Consider the following 19,426-nt stretch of genomic DNA (forward strand, 5'->3'; position numbering starts at 1 on the left):
TATATATATATATATATATATATATATATATATATATAATTTATAAGTTTGATTTCGCTGGTCTATAGTATATACTTAGAAAATATAAATTTGATGATGAAATTACGTAATAATTTCAAACATCATACTAATTTAAATTTTAAATTCGATTGTTTAATAAAAACTAATTAAATTTAGTTTTAAAAAGTAAGAAATAAATTTAAATTAATTTCTATATAAATATTCTAAATTTGTATCATATTGATACCAATCAATTTTTTTTAATATTTTTTATAATAAATAAATTATAAAAATATTTTAAACTTTGTCCTTTGTTTTAATTTCATATTAAAAAAATTGCAATATTAATTTTTCATATAAAAAAGTTTTAATAATTTTATTTATTAATTATTTTTATTAGAGAAGCACATTTTCCCTTCATATTGTAGGTTACTCCCGGCAAAAATCCACAGAGCTGCTAAAAGCCCCATTCCAAGCTTATGCTCTCGTTTACTCGCAGATTCCGGACTCTGTCCTCGTCTCTATGCTCCAAATCTCATCAATTTCGATCGGTCCGAACGGACGCCGGACCGCCCAAGCGGCGGTCAAAGCCTAACGCATTCGCCGCAAAGAAGCTCGACGAGAAGTCCGAATGGTGGGCCGTTGACGGCGAAATGCACGAAATCGGCGACAATGTGCCCCTTCGCGAGCGCTTCGTTATACCCCGAGAGAATATCCCCAATCGGCGTCGAAAGCAGCTCAGGGATCAGTTCATGCGTCGGACTCGACTCGTTCTCAAGGAATCTGTTAGTCCATTTTTATTTTAATCTTCTATGCGTTTGATTGGAGGGTTTTTATTTACAATCCCCTTTGTAATTGTTGTTCAGAGTTATGAGTTTAAATAGCGTTTTCTTGAAAAGAGTATGAAGAAGAAACTCGATTCTTATTACTATTTGAATTTGGTGTTTGAAGGAGCACGAGCCTTGGTGCAAAAAGTACATGGAGCTTTATCAGGAGCTAAGGGAGAACTGGGAGCGGCTGTACTGGGATGAGGGTTACTCTAAAAAACATGCCCAGGAACATACAAATTATGAGTCTGCTGACGACGAGGATTTTTCCCCTTATAGGTTGGAGTTTTTTTCACTTTTAATTTCATATATATATTTGTTTGGTATAGCTATTGAAGTGTTTGTTAGACGAACACGACTCTCCACAGTGGTATGATATTGTCCACTTTGAGCATAAGCTCTCATGGCTTTGCTTTGGGCTTTCCCAAAAGGCCTCATACCAATGGAGAGAGTATTCTTTGTTTATAAACCCATGATCATTCCCTAAATTAGCCGACGTGGGACTTTCATCATCCAACAGTGTTCTTCAATTCAAGTTTTGTTCTATCCATTTACTGTTTTCGCCTGCGTTTCAGGAATAGGCAATTCACTGCTGATCGAAGTAAGGTAAATATAAAATTTTCTTTGTTAGTTTTTGATTCAACACAATTTAATTTCAGAGCTTGTTATTTACTCCTTTTGAAGATGAATTAAGTCTCTGTAAAAGTTGATTTCCTATTTTAAAGTTATGATTCTTTGACATGCTGATATCAAAGTGAAGTGAATAGAATAATTGTGTATATTCTCTCGTTATCTCAATGGGTTCAAAGGGTATTTCTTAAATAGAAGAAAACTCCAATACAAACAAAGGAAAAACCATTATACACATAATTACAGTTTAAATCACCGCTAATAAATGTAGTTAAGGAAAATATCAAAGCCTAAACCCTCCCTTCCCTCAAGCTGGTTTGAAGATATCTTCCATTGTCAGCTTGTCAATGAACTTGTCAAATTGTAACTTTCGAAGCCCCTTAGTTATGTTACTCAAGAATCAAGATTCTCCTCTATAAAGTGTTTATCAACTTCAATATATTGTCCGATCACAGAGAACTAGATTGTGAGCGGTGGAGATGGTCGTCCTGTTGTCACAATCAATACGCCATCATCTAGACAAACTTTGAAACTTTGACACTTTTTGTAATAAAAACACATAGATTGGACTTTGCTCCTTATTTCAGCCAGCCTTCGTTGAAATCTATCGTGAGATCGTTCCAAGTGGTTGTGGCTAGATTAGAGTTGTAGTAAACTGACCGCTGGCATAACCATATACTTGTTTTATTAACTTAAAAGTCGTTTCGTGATCTTGTAGTACTGGGAAATGGCTGTGAGCTATCCCCCTTTCTTATTAGCTTGATTTAACAAAGAGTGTCATCAGCTTGATTTAACCATCAAATTTCAATTCAGCAATTTTGTCATTCCCAAATCCTTGATTGAAAACACTATGAATGACTTTTGTATTTTCACATTTAATTACTTTAAATTTTACTTGAAGGAATGGGGTTTTACTTGCAGGAACAGGATTTTAGGAGGAACATGCAAGGTGGTAACTGGGAGAAGGTCAGCCAAATTAGAGATAAGTTTGAATACGACAGGGAGAAAAGAATGAGAGAGAGAGGTTAGTTTAATGAATAAATTGCTTGATTCATTTTATTTTAATTATTATTATTATTTTTCTTTTTTTCTTTTTTCTATCTGCAATCCATTGATCTTCTGGCTCTTGATTTAACAATCCACATCAAGATATTCATTAGTTCTATAGAGTGGATGTTTGATGGAATTGTTCCTCAGATGCAATCTTGCTTTTTGTAACGGTCCAAGCCCACCGCTAGTAGATATTGTCCTCTGTGGGCTTTCTCTTTCGGGCTTCATTTCAAAGTTCTTAAAACGCGTCTGTTAGGGAGAGGTTTCCACGCCCTTATAAAAAATGTTTCGTTCTCCTTCCCATTGAGGTGGGATCTTACAATCCACCCCCTTTCGAGACCCAGCATCCTTGTTGGCACACCCACCTCATGCCCACTCCCCTTCAAGGCTCAGCCTCTTTGCTGGCACACCGCCCGGTATCTGGTTCTGATACCATTTGTAACGGCCCAAGCCCACTGCTAGCAGATATTGTCCTCTTTGAGTTTTGCCTTCCGGGTTTTCTCTCAAGGTTTTTAAAACGTGTCTACTAGGGAAAGGTTTCTACACCCTTATAAAGAATGCTTCGATCTTCTCCCCAACCGATGTGGGATCTTATACTTTCTCATAGCTTGAACAAACTAGTTGTACTTTTTAATGATGATTGAATGAGAGTAATAAATCTGAGCTTAATTTGCCTATACTATGCACGTCAATTTCGCTCCATTTCAGAATCACTTCAATTCTGGACAATTCTTCTTTTACTGTTCTGGTTTGGATTTACTGTAGAGAGGTGTCCAAGCTCCACTAATTACTTGGGGGACAGTTGTGTTTTGGCAGCTATTTAGTTTTGTCCCCTTCTCCTTGGGCTTATGAATGTTCAATTGCAGTTGAAGTGCAAACACTCACAAATAGCTTAATTTCTACTTTCAGCATTTGCACCCATGCATGGCACACCAGCTTCTGTCTCACAGGATTCCCGAAGGCAACGAACGGATGCGCAGCCGCAAAGATACTTTTCCGAGAGCGACAGCGACTGACAAGTAGACCAAAATTTATCTGCATCTATGTAAGGAAGAGGCCAGGAATGTACTAACAAGTTCATCTGCAGTTAATAGTGTAGGTTGTCTTCTTCATCTCAAGCTGAAAACATCCCGAGTCATTTTGGTTGTTTCGATAGATTCAACTCGAGATCTGTGGTTGATTTCGATTGAACTGAACTTTTGTTACCTCTAGATTCAGATGATGTTAATGACTGAAAGATCTTGGAGATGGATAGGCTTTTTTGGCCTCCTTTCTAAGTCTCTGAAATAAGACAAGACCAATTGAGGGAGCTTGGTGATGGATATATATATATATATATGTAATACACAGCTTTGGATCTTAGGCTTTTGTTACAATTGTATTCAATTTTGAGCTTCTTATTACTCTTGAATTCTACATGGACTGCTTGATGGGAATTTTTTTTGTTTGGTCCAATTACATGCAGGAATTGAGTGAGAAAAGAAGGCCCTCTAAGTTGTTTTACTAAGTTATTCTACTAATTTGCCCGAAAAATAATGATAAGGTCGACTTATTTAAAACTCCTCTCACTTCACACTTTGGAATGCACCGTTCTTATTAGAGAGAGATGATTTCACATCTTAACTCGAAATGACAAATGGTTGGAGAGAGGAAAGGTTCTTTTTGGTAGGGTACCTCCAGGAACAGGTCCAGTGGAGACGAGGTGGGACCTATAGCTAAGAGGATTAGAACACGTGGCTATGAACCACGGTGTTGGAGGTTCAAATCCCTCCTTGCTGACAACCGGCTAAAAAATGAAGCATGGATTTAAATATTTAGATGGAATTAAACAAAATAGAAATCAGAATTAAATAATTAAATATAACATTAGAATAGCAAAAATAATTATTTAGTATCTAATTTAAATTTTAATATAATATATTTATTAATGGATCATTTAGTTAAAGAAAAATATATTAATTAGCAAAGCCTTTTCATCCATGGATAATTAATACCCATGACCTCTGTGGTAAAAACATGTAATTATATAATATATTATTATTTTCCAATTTTCCATATTTATACATTTTTTATAATAAAATTATTTAAGAATTAAGAATAATAATATCAACAAAAAATACATGCTAGAAAGGTGTGGCATAGTTTGCTGTTCGAGCCAACCAGCGCCACAAACACGGCGGCGATGAAGGTTCTCCGCCTCTACTATTACAGTCTCCTCAAACCCTCCGCCACCGCCGCCTCACATCGTCATTTCGCCACCAAATACACCGCCAAAATCACTTCTTCTTCTCCCACCGGACGCTCCGTTTCCGTCGAGGTCACTCCGCCAGCTCCTCTTCCCATCGACCCCCGCGGCTACTCTCTTCCTCGTCGAGATCTCATCTGCCGAGCCGTTCAGATACTCCTCGATCGCAAACCCCATTCCTCTTCATCCACAGTTGATGATCGCTTCTCCGATTTATCCTCCTACTTTCAATCTCTCTCCGTCTCTCTAACACCTTCCGAAGCCTCTGAAATTCTCAGATCCCTAAACCCCGATCTAGCTCTGCAATTCTTCCAGCTTTGCCCTTCCCTTTGCCCTACATTTCGACACGATGTCTTCACTTACAGCCGCATTCTTCTCATACTCTCCCACTCGTCTTCCCCGAAACGGTTCGATCAAGTTCGTGAGATTCTGTCGCAGATGGAAAGAGACCAAATACGTGGTACGATTTCTACCGTTAATATCTTGATTGGAATTTTTGGCCGCAAAGAGGACTTGGAATTATGTTTAGGTTTGATCAAGAAATGGGACTTGAGGCTCAATGCTTACACCTATAGGTGTCTGCTTCAAGCTCATGTAAGGTCCCATGATTCAGATGGGGCTTTCAATGTGTATATGGAAATGCGGAATCGAGGGTTTAAGTTGGATATCTTTGCCTACAACATGCTGCTGGATGCTCTGGCTAAGGATGAACAGGTTTGTTTTCATAGCATTGAAACCATTTTTAATGCTTGATTCTGTATGAAATAGTTGTTCACTTGTTTCTTCTATTCCAATTTCTTTGTTGTATTTTAACAGCTTGATCGAGCTTACAAAGTTTTTAAGGATATGAAATTGAAGCACTGTAATCCTGATGTGTATACATATACTATTATGATTAGAATGACTGGAAAAAGGGGTAGAACTGAAGAATCGTTGGCATTCTTTGAAGAAATGCTAAAAAATGGCTGTACTCCAAATTTGATTGTGTATAATACAATGATTGAGGCACTTTCTAAGAGTAGAATGGTTGACAAGGCAATTCTTCTCTTTTCCAATATGATCAAGAACAATTGTAGGCCTAATGAGTTTACCTACAGTGTCATTTTGAATGTCTTGGTTGCTGAAGGACAGTGTGGTAGATTGGATGAAGTTCTGGAAATGTCCAATAAATTTATGAACAAATCGATATATGCATATCTCGTTAGGACTCTAAGCAAACTAGGCCATGCGAATGAAGCTCATCGTCTTTTTTGCAACATGTGGAGCTTTCATGATAGAGGAGATAGAGAGGCTTATATTTCCATGTTGGAGAGCTTATGCAGTGCGGGTAAAACTGTAGAAGCTATCGATCTGCTCGGTAAGGTTCACGAGAAGGGAATTAGTTCTGATACTATGATGTATAACATGGTGTTATCTACTTTGGGGAAGTTAAAGCAAGTAAGTCATCTTCATGATCTTTATGAGAAGATGAAACAAGATGGGCCATTGCCCGATGTATTCACGTATAATATTCTTATATCGAGCTTTGGACGTGTTGGTAAAGTTGAGGAGGCTGTGCAAGTTTTTGAAGAACTTGAGAATAGTAGTTGTAAACCAGATATTATATCCTACAATTCTTTGATCAATTGCCTTGGGAAAAACGGGGATGTTGATGAAGCACACATGAGGTTTCTAGAGATGCAAGAGAAGGGACTGACTCCCGACGTTGTAACGTACAGCACGCTCATTGAATGTTTTGGGAAAACAGATAAAGTCGAGATGGCTCGCAGCTTGTTCGATAAAATGATAGCTCAAGGATGCTGTCCAAATATCGTAACGTACAACATACTACTTGACTGTCTTGAAAGAACTGGGAGAACTGCTGAAGCAGTTGATCTGTATGCAGAGCTTAAACAGCGGGGACTAACACCAGATTCGATTACATACGCTGTTCTTGACAGATTACAAAGTGGCTCGACTAAGAAATTTAGAGTCCGGAGGCAAAATCCGATTACCGGTTGGGTCGTTAGTCCTTTAAGGTAATTTTGCAAAACCTTTTGAAGGAAGAGAAGAAGTCTTATCTATTCATCTGATATGCATCTCTCTTGTGTCTTTTTCTACCATATTCTTACGACATGGTTGCCTGAGAAAACAATATTAGAGGTCTAGAGAAAAACCATCCTGTTTTCTGATTCTTGGGTAAAGGAAAACAGCCAAAGTTTATATCTTCAGATTTAACGATCGCCCTGCGGATATTCTACATTCCGAGCTCCTGTCACCCAGCGCAGTAATAGTACAGACTTAACACTCCCAAATCCGGAAATGCTAACCCCAGCAGAAGGAGTATATGCACTTGATCGAGTTGTTTTTTCTATTGGTTTAATCCGTTGTTTTTTCAGAGCTTGAAGTGGTCTGGCGATGAAAATATTGATGTTCATACGTTAAGCAGTGCGAAGAAGGATGAACGTCGTCGCCATGGCACGCAAAATGTCAATGAAGCCTGACTCGACGAATCCTCCTGCTGCTGAACTTGAAATCCTGAGACTGGATCTTTGTTCAATAGCATGTTAAGAAATCATATCTGGTTACAGAAATTTTGTAATAAGAAATCAAAAGGGGGCCGTTTCAACAGGTGGGAATACTTCAAGTAAGTTCATGTTTTATTTGCCAAATTTATGATAGGTCATCAGTCTTGGCTACCATCGCCGATAGCAGCTAAAGGATCCTCTAGCATAGTCAACACTGCTCACTCAACCCGTGTTCGAGAGTTTCATCGAACCCTACTATCGATGTCTACAACACATTCTTCAGTCATTATGGGTTAGTTTGAATCAACTTTCAAATGTTCGTATTTGTTTGAAAAAACAATATTATTTTTAATAAGATTCGTAAGGTTTGAGTTCGAGTTCTACGTTAGTATGTGTTAAGAGGGGAGATCGACATGGTAGCTTACGTAGTAGATTTCGAGTTTTATGTTGGTAATGGCCACCACGGTGAATTGTGAATGGACGTGTGAATGAAAAGATTCGAATTGAACTTTTGATATATGAATCGAGAGTATATATGTTAATCTAACGAGCCGACTTGTAGGGATAGTTTTCACTCCTAGATGCAATTCAAGGAAAGTAGGTACCTGTGTGTTATGTCGATGTCGAGTATCAAAAAAATAAAATAAATAAGAAAAAAGGGAAAATATAAAGTGAAAAGCTTGGAGTATAATAGTGACATAACATAGGTGGATACGAAGGAATATTCAAAGAAACACACCCAAATAGCCAAAAGATAATCCAAATTATAACCAAAGAGGGCTTCAAGGCATCATTTTCTTCTTCTTTCTCTTTTTCCCCTTTTCTTTTGCAAAATTGCAAAAAGCTCCCTCGAATTGTATGAATTGTTACCATCACACCCCGTTGAACAACAATCATTAGTCAACTTACGCTATACCAACATAGCTCAATGATGAAGACGTCTTTATCTCTGTTATAGGGTTATATGTCAATAAGTCGTTAGCAGCTGGGTTTAAATGCAATAATTTATTAGTTCGAGGGTATAATTGCAAAATTTTCATAGTTTATAAGTTTTTTTTTTCAAGGATTCACATCTAACTATAAAAAAGATCGGGGTTTAAATCTTCTTACTCCAACTCCAATGAGATCGAAGAACGCTATTGATACATTATAAGGATGTCAATGGAGTATATTTCAGGATGAGTTATAGAAATCGTCTAGATTTTGATTAGTATCATAGAATCATAATCTTCCTACAAGCTATAGATGTTTAATTTGTTAATCGAGGTAAATTCATTGATAAAACAACCATTTTTTACAAAAGAAAAGTAAAAACCATTGGTAAAAAAGGTTGAAGCGAAATGAAAATTATTGAAAATTTGAAAGAACAATGATTCTTGTTTTTTTTTTTTTTTTTTTTACAATGGGTGGATTTTGATTTTATTTTTACAGCTTTACGTTTGTTTTTTACCTTAAAATTCTGAGCGGACAAAAGGGGAGAATATACTGTGTGTAAGAAACCTAAAAGGAATAAGAGAAAGTGACAAATGAATAAAAGGAAAGAGACAAAGTGAATTTGGAATTCACTTGGAAATTTGCAACGAACATGTTTTTGAATCCAACAACATAACCCTTAAACAAAACAATAATTCTTTACTTTTCAATTCAAAATAACCTACCCTATCATTTTCTAATGGTTTCAAGCTATCCCGTTTATTTGCTCGATCGAGTTGTTGTTTTAGAGGAAGATAGGCAAAAAATTACTCTAATACCCCCATCGAAGTTCAGCGTCCTTGTGATGTCCTACATTGGTTGGGGAGAAGAACAAACCACCATTTATAAGGATGTGGAAACCTTCCCCCAGCAGACGCGTTTTAAACCCTTGAGGAGAAGCCTGAAAGTAAAAGTCCAAAGAGGACACTATCCGCTAGCGGTGGATCTGGGTCGTTACAAATGGTATCAGAGCCAGACATCGGATGATGTGCTAGCCTTCTCGCTATTCCCCGAAGGGGGTAGACAGAAGGCAGTGTAGCCAAACATCGGACGATGTGCCAGCCTTCTCGCTATTCCCTGAAGGGGATAGACACAAGACGGTGTACCAGTAAGGACGCTGGGCCCTAAAGGAAGGTGGATTTGGGGGCGGTCCCACATCGATTAGAGGAAGAACGCTGGCCCCGAAGAGGGGTGGATTGTGATGTCTCACATTGGTTGGGGGGGGGGGAGAACAAACCACTATACCACCATTTATAAGGATGTGGAAACCTTCCCCTAACAGAAGCGTTTTAAAGCCTTGAGAGGAAGCACGAAAGGGAAAGGCCAAAGAGGACAATATTTGCTAACGGTGGATTTGGGGCGTTACAGTCCTTGTTGGCACACTGCCTCTTATCCACCTCCCTTTGAGGCTCATCTTCCTCGCTAGCACATCGCTCGGTATCTAATTCTGATACCATTTGTAACCGCCCAAACCCACCGTTAGCAGATATTATTCTTATGGGTTTCTCCTCAAGATTTTTAAAATGCATCTATTAGGGTGACACTGCCTCTTATCCACCTCCCTTCGAGGCTCATATTTGCTAGCGGTGGATCTGGGGCGTTACAGTCCTTGTTGGCACACTGCCTCTTATCCACCTCCCTTCGAGGCTCATCTTCCTCGCTAGCACATCGCTTGGTGTCTGAATCTAATACCATTTGTAGCCGCCCAAACCCACCGTTAGCCGATATTATTTTTTAGGTTTCTCCTCAAGATTTTTAAAACGCATCTATTAGGGAGAGGTTTCCACACCCTTATAAAAAAAATGTTTCTTTCTCCGACGCTTGTACATAGAGAGAGAAATTATTTAGAGTGAGAAAAGAAGCACAAAGACATTCATTGATAGGTCATAGCATAGTAACCAATGGAAGAACCTTGTACAAATAGCTCTCCCCTCTCTCCTCTAATTAAAAAACACACTCCCAAAATTAAAAATTAAAAAAAAAAATCTATTTTTCTTCAAAATATATATATAAAACATAAAAACATCACATTAATCTAATAACCAAACATCCCAAAACATTATGTACGGTTTGTTTTTTTTTTTCTTTTTTCAAATATACATTCCTCGTCCCGGTTGACCATTCCGTTCTCTCTTCCTCGTCGTCTTCAAATCAAACACGTTGGCACGAAGCAGCTCGTTATGTAACTCAACCCTCTCTTCTGCAAAATTTCAAACCAATTCACATTATAACCTAGTTCCGAGAAAACTCGATCAATCCATACTTAAAAAAATTGATGGATAAGTCGGGTTCGGTCATTATTTAATACAACCCGAACGATAACGTTGAGTCTAAAAAATATCTCAACCTGACCTAACCCAACCCATAAACACCTTTATTATTTATATCAACAAGTGCCCGAACGATAACTTTGAGTCTAAAAAATGTCTCAACCTGACCCAACCCAACCCACAAACACCTTTGTTATTTATATCTACGAGTGCTCGAACAATAACGTTAAGACTAGAAAATGTCTCAACCTGACCCAACCCAACCCACAAACACCTTTGTTATTTATATCTACGAGTGCTCGAACAACAACGTTAAGACTAGAAAATGTCTCAACCTGACCAACCCAACCCACAAACACCTTTATTATTTATATCTACGAGTGCTCGAACGATAACGTTGAGTCTATAAAATGTCTCAACTTGACACAACCAACCCACAAATACTTTGTTGTTTATATCTATGAGTGTCCGAACCATAATGTTGAGTCTAAAACATGTCTAAACCTGACCCAACCTAACCCACAAACAACTTTATTATTTATATCTACGAGTGCCCGAACAATAACATTGAGTCTAGAATATGTCTCAACCTGAACTAACTCAACCCACGAACACCTCTATTATTTATATCTACGAGTGCCGGAACGAGCGAGAAAAAAACATTAAGTGAAAAGACCTTTTTGGGCTTGGCGCAGGGATTGGGAGAGATTTTGTACAAGTCTTCGTCGACGGGTTTGGGCATTGGCTTTGGAGGGTGCAGTGTTACTTGAGGAGGGCTTTCGGTCCACTTTTGCTGCTTTTCTTGCTTCCCATGTCTGTCACGCTTTCTCTGCACATTCATCCGTCACCCCACTCACCATTTTATAATTCCACAATTAAAAATAATAATAATAATAATAATATTACATCACCACTTGTCACTTTACCATTAATTTTCCACAAAAATGTTTTTTTTTTGTACTTTTTATCATTTTTTCTAAAAATTTCGTTAATGTTCACTTCTTTTTTTTCCCCATTTCCCTCACCCGCCTGTCACTTTAGCATTAACTTTCCCTCACTCCCAAATGAAAATGCCTAACTTTTATTTTAAATCTACATTTTAAAAAACAAAAACTTTATTTTTTTTATCTCTTTTTTTTTTTTCAAATTTTGCTTAAAAATAAAAACATAAAATTAAATTTTTAACAAAACTTAAAAATTTTATTTGAATAAATAAAAAAATTAAAAAATTGAGTAAATAAAAATATATTATTTAAAATGTTTGGATATATATATATATATATGAAATTACTATAATAATGAATATCTGAACAAAAACTTTTAAAAATAATAATAATAATTAGGGGGACAACTTTTCTTTAGGAATCAAGTAAAGTCACGTGGCGATCACGCAGTTAACTTTATTATTATTATTATTATTTTCCTTTTTAATTTATAATAAGTGAAAGTGAAAAAATAAAAAGGCAAAGCATGCTTAAGGCTGGAAAAAGGCGTCCTCTAAACATGATTCACTCAACAAATAATAATAATAATAATAATAATAATAATAATCATAAATAAATAAATAATAGTAAATGAGTTAATTAGTTACCCTGGGGCGCGGAACGACGATCATAGCGGGAGTAACGACGTCGTTTTGGTAGAGATCGCCGGCGACGTAGAGATCGCGAACATCGGGATATCCGGCGATTCTGGAAGCTTCGAAGCACTGCGTGAAAGGGAGATGGTCGTTCCATTCCCAGTTTCCGAAGGTAGGGATGAAGTTCCTCTGGTAGTCGTAATCCTGTGCAGCCAAAACCATGGTAACGAGTCAAAAAAACCAGAAGAAAAAGTCAAACACGAAGACGAAGGGAAGTATACAAACCTCCATTGATGAAGTGAAGAAGAAGCTCTTTTTGCAGAGAGAGTTGAGAATTTTGGAAGGGAAGGTATCGTAATTGGGGGGTTTATAGAGAGAAAGAAGCTCTGACCCTTTTTTTTTTAAGGGATCCAAAGTGGGTGTAAAAATAAAAATAAAAATAAAAATAAAAAACAGTGGTGGGCCCCACAAGGACAGAGGAGTAAGGAGAGAAAGAAATTTGTTTTTTTTTTTTTTTTTTTAATTTTTTGGGAAAAGTGATAACAAAACATCATGCATATTCTACTTTTTTATTATTATTATTATTTTTTTTTTTATACTTCAAAATTAATAAATATATTTTTTTAAAAAAATTGTAGTAATTAGGTTTTTATTATAGAGGAAAAGTAAATTTTATTTATCGTTAAGAAAGAGAGCGGTAAAATGGTAAAATGGTAAAATGGTAAAAACCAGTGAGTGAGTGAGTGAGTGAGTGAGGTGGGAGTTTAAATGGTGCATTATGAGAGAACAGTGAGGAGTAGGCGGGGGGTGGCAGGTTGGGTTGAATGGGTTGCGCTGAAAAGTACTTTTACAAGCCCCCACACGCCGACCCCTGTGCTCTTTACCTCGCCTCCCTCTCCCTTTTTACCCACACAAGTTTTTGTCTCTTTGTTGTCTCTGCATCTTCACCCCTAGTAGATATTGTCTCCAGTTTCACAGTTTTAAAACGCATTTTTTAGGGAGAAATTTCAACCCCTTTATAGAGAATATTCCGTTCCTCTTTCCAATCAATGTAAGATCTCACAATTCACCCCTTGGGAGTCAGCGTCCTCACTGACACAATGTTCTGTGTATAACTCATACCAGTTCTAAAAGTCTAAGCCACATCTAGTACATATTGTTTGTTTTGGCCTGTTACATATAATCATTAGTCTTACGGTTTTAAAACGCATCTTCTAGGGAGAGGTTTCCACACCCTTATAATAACTATTTCGTCCCCCTCTATTTGTAACAGTCTCCAAACTCTTCTAATATCATTTGTAACCGTTTAAGCCCACCGCTAGTACATATTGTTTGTTTTAGCATGTTACATATTATCTTTAGCATTACCGTCTTAAAACGCGTTTTTTAGGGAGAGGTTTCTACACCTTTATAAAAAAATATTTTGTTCCCCTCTATAACTAACGTGGATCCTACAAAACATATTAAAAAGACACGTATTGTTCTGTGTGAATAATTTTCACTCTTAGAAGCGAATGAAAGGGTAATAAATTTGTTTCCAAACCAAGTAGATGGTAGGTGGCATATTTAGTGTAGAGGTAGGTAAATTTGTATGCTACGGCAAGTGAAAGGAAGTAAAAAGTTAAAAAGTAAAAAGTAAAAAGTAAAAAAAAAAAAAAGAATGAGGGGGAGGTTCTGACAAAAGTGTGGCAGGTCATAACCCATACCCTCCTCCCCCTCTAAGCCTTCTTCAGAGGCCTCAGTTCTGAACCATTTTTTTTGTGTGCAGATTTTTACTCTTTCATCTTCCTCCTCCTAACATTCAACTCCAATCCACTTTCCAAACCTAATATTTTGCTTCAAAATCATTTTTTAAAATTTTTTTTTTTATAATCATTTCAAAAACTTTATTTATTTTCTTCATTTAAATTTTTTATTTTTCAAATTTTGATTTAAATTTTAAAATCCACAAAATAATAATGAACTACAGACGTCCAGAGTTCAAATATGGTAAATATTTGATAGAGATATATTTGGTAAATTATATATAATATGTTAAAGAAAGGTACATTTAATAAATTGTGATTTAGTTTTTGATGCAGTAAGTAGGGGCAAACAATTCTTAATTTGTTGGTACAAGGGCTCGGTGTCATTATGTTAAGAAAAAATGGCTCGGGGGATGTTAACAAATTAGTCTACTACCGAAACGAGACTTCATAAGTTCATAGACTTGAGAATGGAACAAAAGACAGGAGGACTCAACCGTCTTCCGAAAAGGGATGCTACTATGTTGAAGAGACAATTATCTCACTTACAAACATATCTGGGCTGGATTATCCGATATTGTAATAATCGTTGATCAACAAGAAGAATATCGGGCTCTTCAAGAATCTATCACGTTGGGAATTCCAACAGTTTATTTAATTTATATAAATTGTGACCCGTGAATGAAGATGTATATACAGCATTATGCAGTGCTTACGAAAAGGACTTTCTTCCTTCTCTGTATAGTCTCTTCGTATATATAACTGAATTCGTCAATAAATAATAATTTTAATGTTAGAAAAATGTGAAGTTTGTTTGATAAGGTTGATAAAATGATTAAAAATGGATGAAATGATTGAACATCAAGAGTAGAGATCTAAATGGATGATAACATGAATTATATTTGATTTTTTAATCATAAGTTATGATATAAAAAAGAAGAGTATAGAAGGAAGAAGTATAATTATATTCACTTGTATAAGCTAATAATATTTGGTGGGTAATCATCTAATAATAGATGTAATTAGTGTTTTAGCTTTAATAATAATACTACTACTACAAAAACAATAAGAAATTATTATTCAAGCATTTTTTTTTAGAATAAAATAATTAAATAGAGATTTAAAAAAAAAAAAAAAAAAAAAAAAAAAAACTCGAAATTCAGCGACCTATCCTCCGAATTACTCTCAATTACTATTATGATTCAGCGACCGATAATAATTTTTAATTATAGGAAGGTGCGAGGACGCTGCCCCTTAAAGGAGGTGGATCGTGAGATCCCACGTTGATTGGAAAGGAGAACGAAGCATTACTTATAAGGATGTGGAAACCTCGTCCTAGTAGACGCGTTTTGATACTGTGTGGCTGACGATGGTATGTAACGAGCTAAAGTTGACAATATTTGGTAGCGGTGGGCTTGGGCTGTTACAATTACTCTAATAATTCTGACATAGTCTCACTTCTTTTATGTCATATGCTGTAACAGCTCAAGCTCACAGCTAGCAAATATTGTCTTTTTTGGGGCCTTTCCATGCTCGAACTTGTTGGATGATGAAAGTCCCACATCCGCTAATTTAGGAAATGTTCCTGGGTTTATAAACAAAGAATACTCTCTTCATTGATATGAGGCCTTTTGGGGAAGCCCGGAGCAAAGTCATGAGAGCTTATGCTCAAAGTAGACAATATCATACCATTCTGGAGAGTCATGTTCGTCTAACATGGTATCAAAGCCATGCCCTAAACTTAGTCGTGCCAATAGATGGGTAAATCCTCAAATGTCGAATAAAGGACTCCAAAAGAGAAAGGAGTCAAGCCTCCTCGAAAGCCTCGATTAAGGGGTCTAATAGATATTGTCCTTTTTGAGTCTTCCTTTCGGTCTTCCCCTCAAAGTTTTAAAACGTATCTACTAGGAAGAAGTTTCCACATTTATAAAAAAAATGTTTCGTTCGTCTCTCAAACCGATGTGGGATCTCACACATGCCCACCAATTTCTACGTGGTGAAGTACCGCTCAGGTGCCATTAACGACAATTCATGAGTCGGTAGAGTTACATAGAGTAGCGTAAGGTAAGGAAATGTAGATGTGAAGGAGTATTATATAAGAATAAGACCCATAAAGTTTGGTACTTAGCTTCCCTACCATTCTCAAACAAAAGCTGTGTTTTTTATGGCAGTTTTTTGAAAAGAACACCACATGGGTGCCCTAAAGAACCCTGGTGTTTCGTGCTGTTTGTAATTTTTGTAGGGGAGGGTATCCCCTAAGTGTGAACTAAATTTAATTTAGTGCCCTTCTCTCCTCTGACATCCCTCTCTTTTGCTCCTTCCACAGGTCAACACTTAGGACACTTGGGGAAATTCAAAGGCTGCATCAACCAACTTCCCCACCCTTTAAAAGCTTATTAAGCATGCATTCACTTCACTACTACTATTACTCTCCTGTTCTTATGTGCCCTAAAATCGTGTGGCTGTCCTTTTCTTCTAGGGCCGGTTCTCCAAACCTTGCCTTTGTTCTTACTTTTGTCCTTGTTCCATTTGTTTAGTATTTTCATTTTTGGAAGATTCAATCAACGTGTTCTTCTTCTTTTCACACCTTATTTTATTGATTTAAACCGTTTAAATTATATGAGATCATATGTTAGTTGGAGAGAGAAACGAAACATTTCTTATCAGGGTATGGAAACTTCTCCCTGGTAGACGCATTTTAGAATCGTGAAGCTGATGACGATATGTTATGGGTAAAAATGGATGATATTTGTTAGCGGTGGGTTTTGATTATTATAAATGGTATCAGAGTTAGACACTGGGCGATGTGTCAGCGAGAGCACTGTTCCATCAAAGGGGGGTAGAATGTGAGATCTCACATTAGTCGGAGAGAGAAACAAAGAATTCTTTATAAGGGTGTGAAAACCTCTCCCTGGTAGACGTGTTTTAAAACCGTGAAGCTAATAACGATACGTAACGAGTCAAAGTGAACAATATCTGTTACAAATGGTATCAAAGCTAGACATCAGGTGGTGTACTAGTAAGGACACTGGCCCCCAATGGAGGTGGATTGTGAGATCCCACGTTGGTTGGAGAGAGAAACGAAGAATTCCTTATAAGGGTGTGAAAATCTCTCCCTAGTAGACGCCTTTTAAAACCGTGAGGCTAACAACGATACGTAACGAGTCAAAGTGAACAATATCTGTTACGAATGATATTAGAGCCAGACATTATGTGGTGTACCGGCAAGTATGCTGGCCCCCAATGGAGATGAATTGTGAGATCCCACGTTGGTTGGAGAGAGTGTGGAAACGTCTCATGAGTTTTAAAACAGTGAAGCTGAAGGCCATATGTAATGGGCAAAATAGACAATATCTGATATGATGGGCTTAGACTATTACAAATTAAGTCCGTTCATTTTTATTATTTTTTCAAATTAACCCATCTACTTTAATAATCCTTCCGGTCTTTTTGACATCGAGTGTATTTTTGCAACAATATTGCATCAACACTAGAAATTCTGCATTACACAGGCCAGGACCTTTTGTCTCTTGAGCAACAACCAGACGGTTATAGAAGTTGGCTAGGGCGGTCAGAGCTATGGCTACTCTCTTTTCCAGCTCCAAGAACCCGCTTTGCTCGACTTAAGTTGAAAAGAGTTAGATTCACATTCACATTCTTGTTAAAGATCTGTTGAGATATATTATTTATGGAATATATCTTAGAGATTATACCTTAATATTCTTCCATTTATGATTTGATTTAGAGTCAGTATTTAATTATTTTATATTTTCCTCATTTGTACTTTTTGTATCCTATTTAAAGGATATCAATATCAATGATAATACACACCTTCCCAATTATATTTTCTATCTTATTCTTAACATGGTATCAGAGCACCGATCTTGATATTCCTAATATCAGAGCACCGATCGTGGTATTCCTAATACCCCTTGGACTCAGAGTCCAAGGGAAGTATTAAACCTAAAGCCAAACCCTAACCAATCAGTGAAGCCTTTACCGTCGTCAATCATCCAATATCAAGAATACGTTATAAGCATCTTCAAATTTCTCACCAAACTCAAAGGTGACATAACAGTCTCTCAAGTGATCCAAAGCACCGATCTTGGTGTTATTATCCACTAAAGCATTTATGCATGGACCAAGAAGTGATCAGGGAGGATATTCACTTGTTCCATATTTTATTATCAGTATTTAATTATTTTATATTTTCCTCATTTGTATTTTTTGTATCTTATTTAAATGATATCAATATCAATGATAATATACACCTTCCCAATTATATTTTCTATCTCATTTTTAACAAGATCTCCCCGTAATGCTCGTTTTCTCTTACTAAACAAAAGGAACGGTCTCCCGTCGTTATAATAAAAAACTGTTCCAAGGCCATTAAAAACATGGTTGCTAGGGTTCATTAGCCATATGTCACATTGGGCTATCATTTGTTTTCAGCAAAGGCTAACTATGAGGTTTTATGGAAGCTTTTGTTTTTAAAAAATTTTAAAAATAAAAAAATTACTTTATTGAGATTGGGAATTATGAGTTGAAGAATATTAAAAATAAAATGGAAAATAAATTAAAATAATAAATTTTAAACTTTTATTTTTTATTTTATGATAATATTTCGAAAAACGAAGACTTTTTGGTGATGTGCTATTTAGTTATGATATTGTCTATTCAAAGACGTTTTTGTCCCATCAATAAATAAATAAATATATATATATATATATATTAAAAGTTAAATACAAAAATATTTAAATTTGTTTATAATTTTAATTATACATATATACTTACCACCCACCCTTTAAATTTTTGTGATATTGTAACATTAAATTAAAATTAAAATAAAAAAGTGACTCGGGTCATGTCACAACCCTCCGTGATACCACTTGTCACAATCGCACTTTTAATAGCAGCGGACTTGCGATTGTGCGGCACTCATTTTCCAACGACAAGTGAGTTAAGCCAATTCGTTCTTGCGCGCCTACGGCCAAGCGACGTATGCTCGAGCCTCTGGCCTCGCTTTTAGAAAATGAGGGCAGAGAGAGATTTTTGAAAGAGACGTTATATAAGCAAGCAAGAGAGAAATAACAACGGCTTATGGATCATTCAAAGCTATCATTATGGATTTTCCTTCTTGTTTAGTCTAATTTTTTATGTATCTCTCCACGTAAATAGATCGAGCAACAATGATGTTATCTCCCCCTCTCACAACGTTAACTCAACGAGCGCGATAACAGTAGAAAATTGTTTCTACATCTTTGATCTTGGATCCACAAGATCAGTACTCGGAAATTGTAAGTTCAGTAAACTCCTGAAGCTGCAGATCGTGTGAAGAAGAATAAGATATCGTCACTTCAGGGTTGTTCAACGCAAGGTGGTTTGTCCATAGTCTGGTTTAGTTAGACTCGTTTGGTTCAACCACTTCAACTGGTTCGATTTCGAAGGTATTGTTAAGTACGTAGTTTTAAGAAAATAAATGTAGAGACCGGGAACCGACTTTGAGAATAAATATGCAATTTTCCAATCGATGATCAACGATCCTGCAACACTCGTTGTTTGGATAGTCAAAATTAGGTCAACGAGCCCATGTTCAAAGGG

General features: G+C 36.5%; 3 protein-coding genes across 4 annotated transcripts; 2 read left to right on the forward strand and 1 right to left on the reverse strand.

Annotated features, from left to right (window-relative positions):
* The first annotated feature begins 428 nt into the window (after nucleotides 1–428).
* LOC111808422 (uncharacterized) lies at nucleotides 429–3,943 on the forward strand. Its single transcript, XM_023694375.2, has 5 exons — nucleotides 429–785; nucleotides 952–1,106; nucleotides 1,403–1,433; nucleotides 2,379–2,481; nucleotides 3,417–3,943. The coding sequence occupies exons 1-5, from the start codon at nucleotides 480–482 to the stop codon at nucleotides 3,521–3,523; spliced, it is 702 nt and encodes a 233-aa protein (XP_023550143.2). The 5' UTR covers nucleotides 429–479; the 3' UTR covers nucleotides 3,524–3,943.
* Nucleotides 3,944–4,613: 670 nt separating this feature from the next.
* Nucleotides 4,614–7,636, forward strand: ABO5 (ABA Overly-Sensitive 5). 2 transcript variants are annotated; one of them, XM_023694369.2, is made up of 3 exons: nucleotides 4,614–5,466; nucleotides 5,569–6,770; nucleotides 7,131–7,636. In XM_023694369.2, exons 1-3 carry the CDS (start codon nucleotides 4,690–4,692, stop codon nucleotides 7,135–7,137), a joined length of 1,986 nt encoding a protein of 661 aa, XP_023550137.2. In that variant the 5' UTR covers nucleotides 4,614–4,689; the 3' UTR covers nucleotides 7,138–7,636. The 2 variants fall into 2 exon arrangements, with proteins under 2 accessions (XP_023550137.2, XP_086975019.1); XM_087118893.1 differs by having other exon boundaries at nucleotides 4,618–5,466; nucleotides 5,569–7,636.
* Nucleotides 7,637–10,081: 2,445 nt separating this feature from the next.
* Nucleotides 10,082–12,482, reverse strand: LOC111808425 (uncharacterized). Its single transcript, XM_023694379.2, has 4 exons — nucleotides 12,366–12,482; nucleotides 12,093–12,284; nucleotides 11,178–11,330; nucleotides 10,082–10,431 (listed from the first exon to the last, which is right to left on the reverse strand). The coding sequence occupies exons 1-4, from the start codon at nucleotides 12,369–12,371 to the stop codon at nucleotides 10,378–10,380; spliced, it is 405 nt and encodes a 134-aa protein (XP_023550147.2). The 5' UTR covers nucleotides 12,372–12,482; the 3' UTR covers nucleotides 10,082–10,377.
* Nucleotides 12,483–19,426: the final 6,944 nt, after the last annotated feature.

This window comes from Cucurbita pepo, chromosome 17 (genome assembly GCF_057944985.1).
Source record: "Cucurbita pepo subsp. pepo isolate OVF chromosome 17, ASM5794498v1, whole genome shotgun sequence".
NCBI lineage: Eukaryota > Viridiplantae > Streptophyta > Magnoliopsida > Cucurbitales > Cucurbitaceae > Cucurbita > Cucurbita pepo.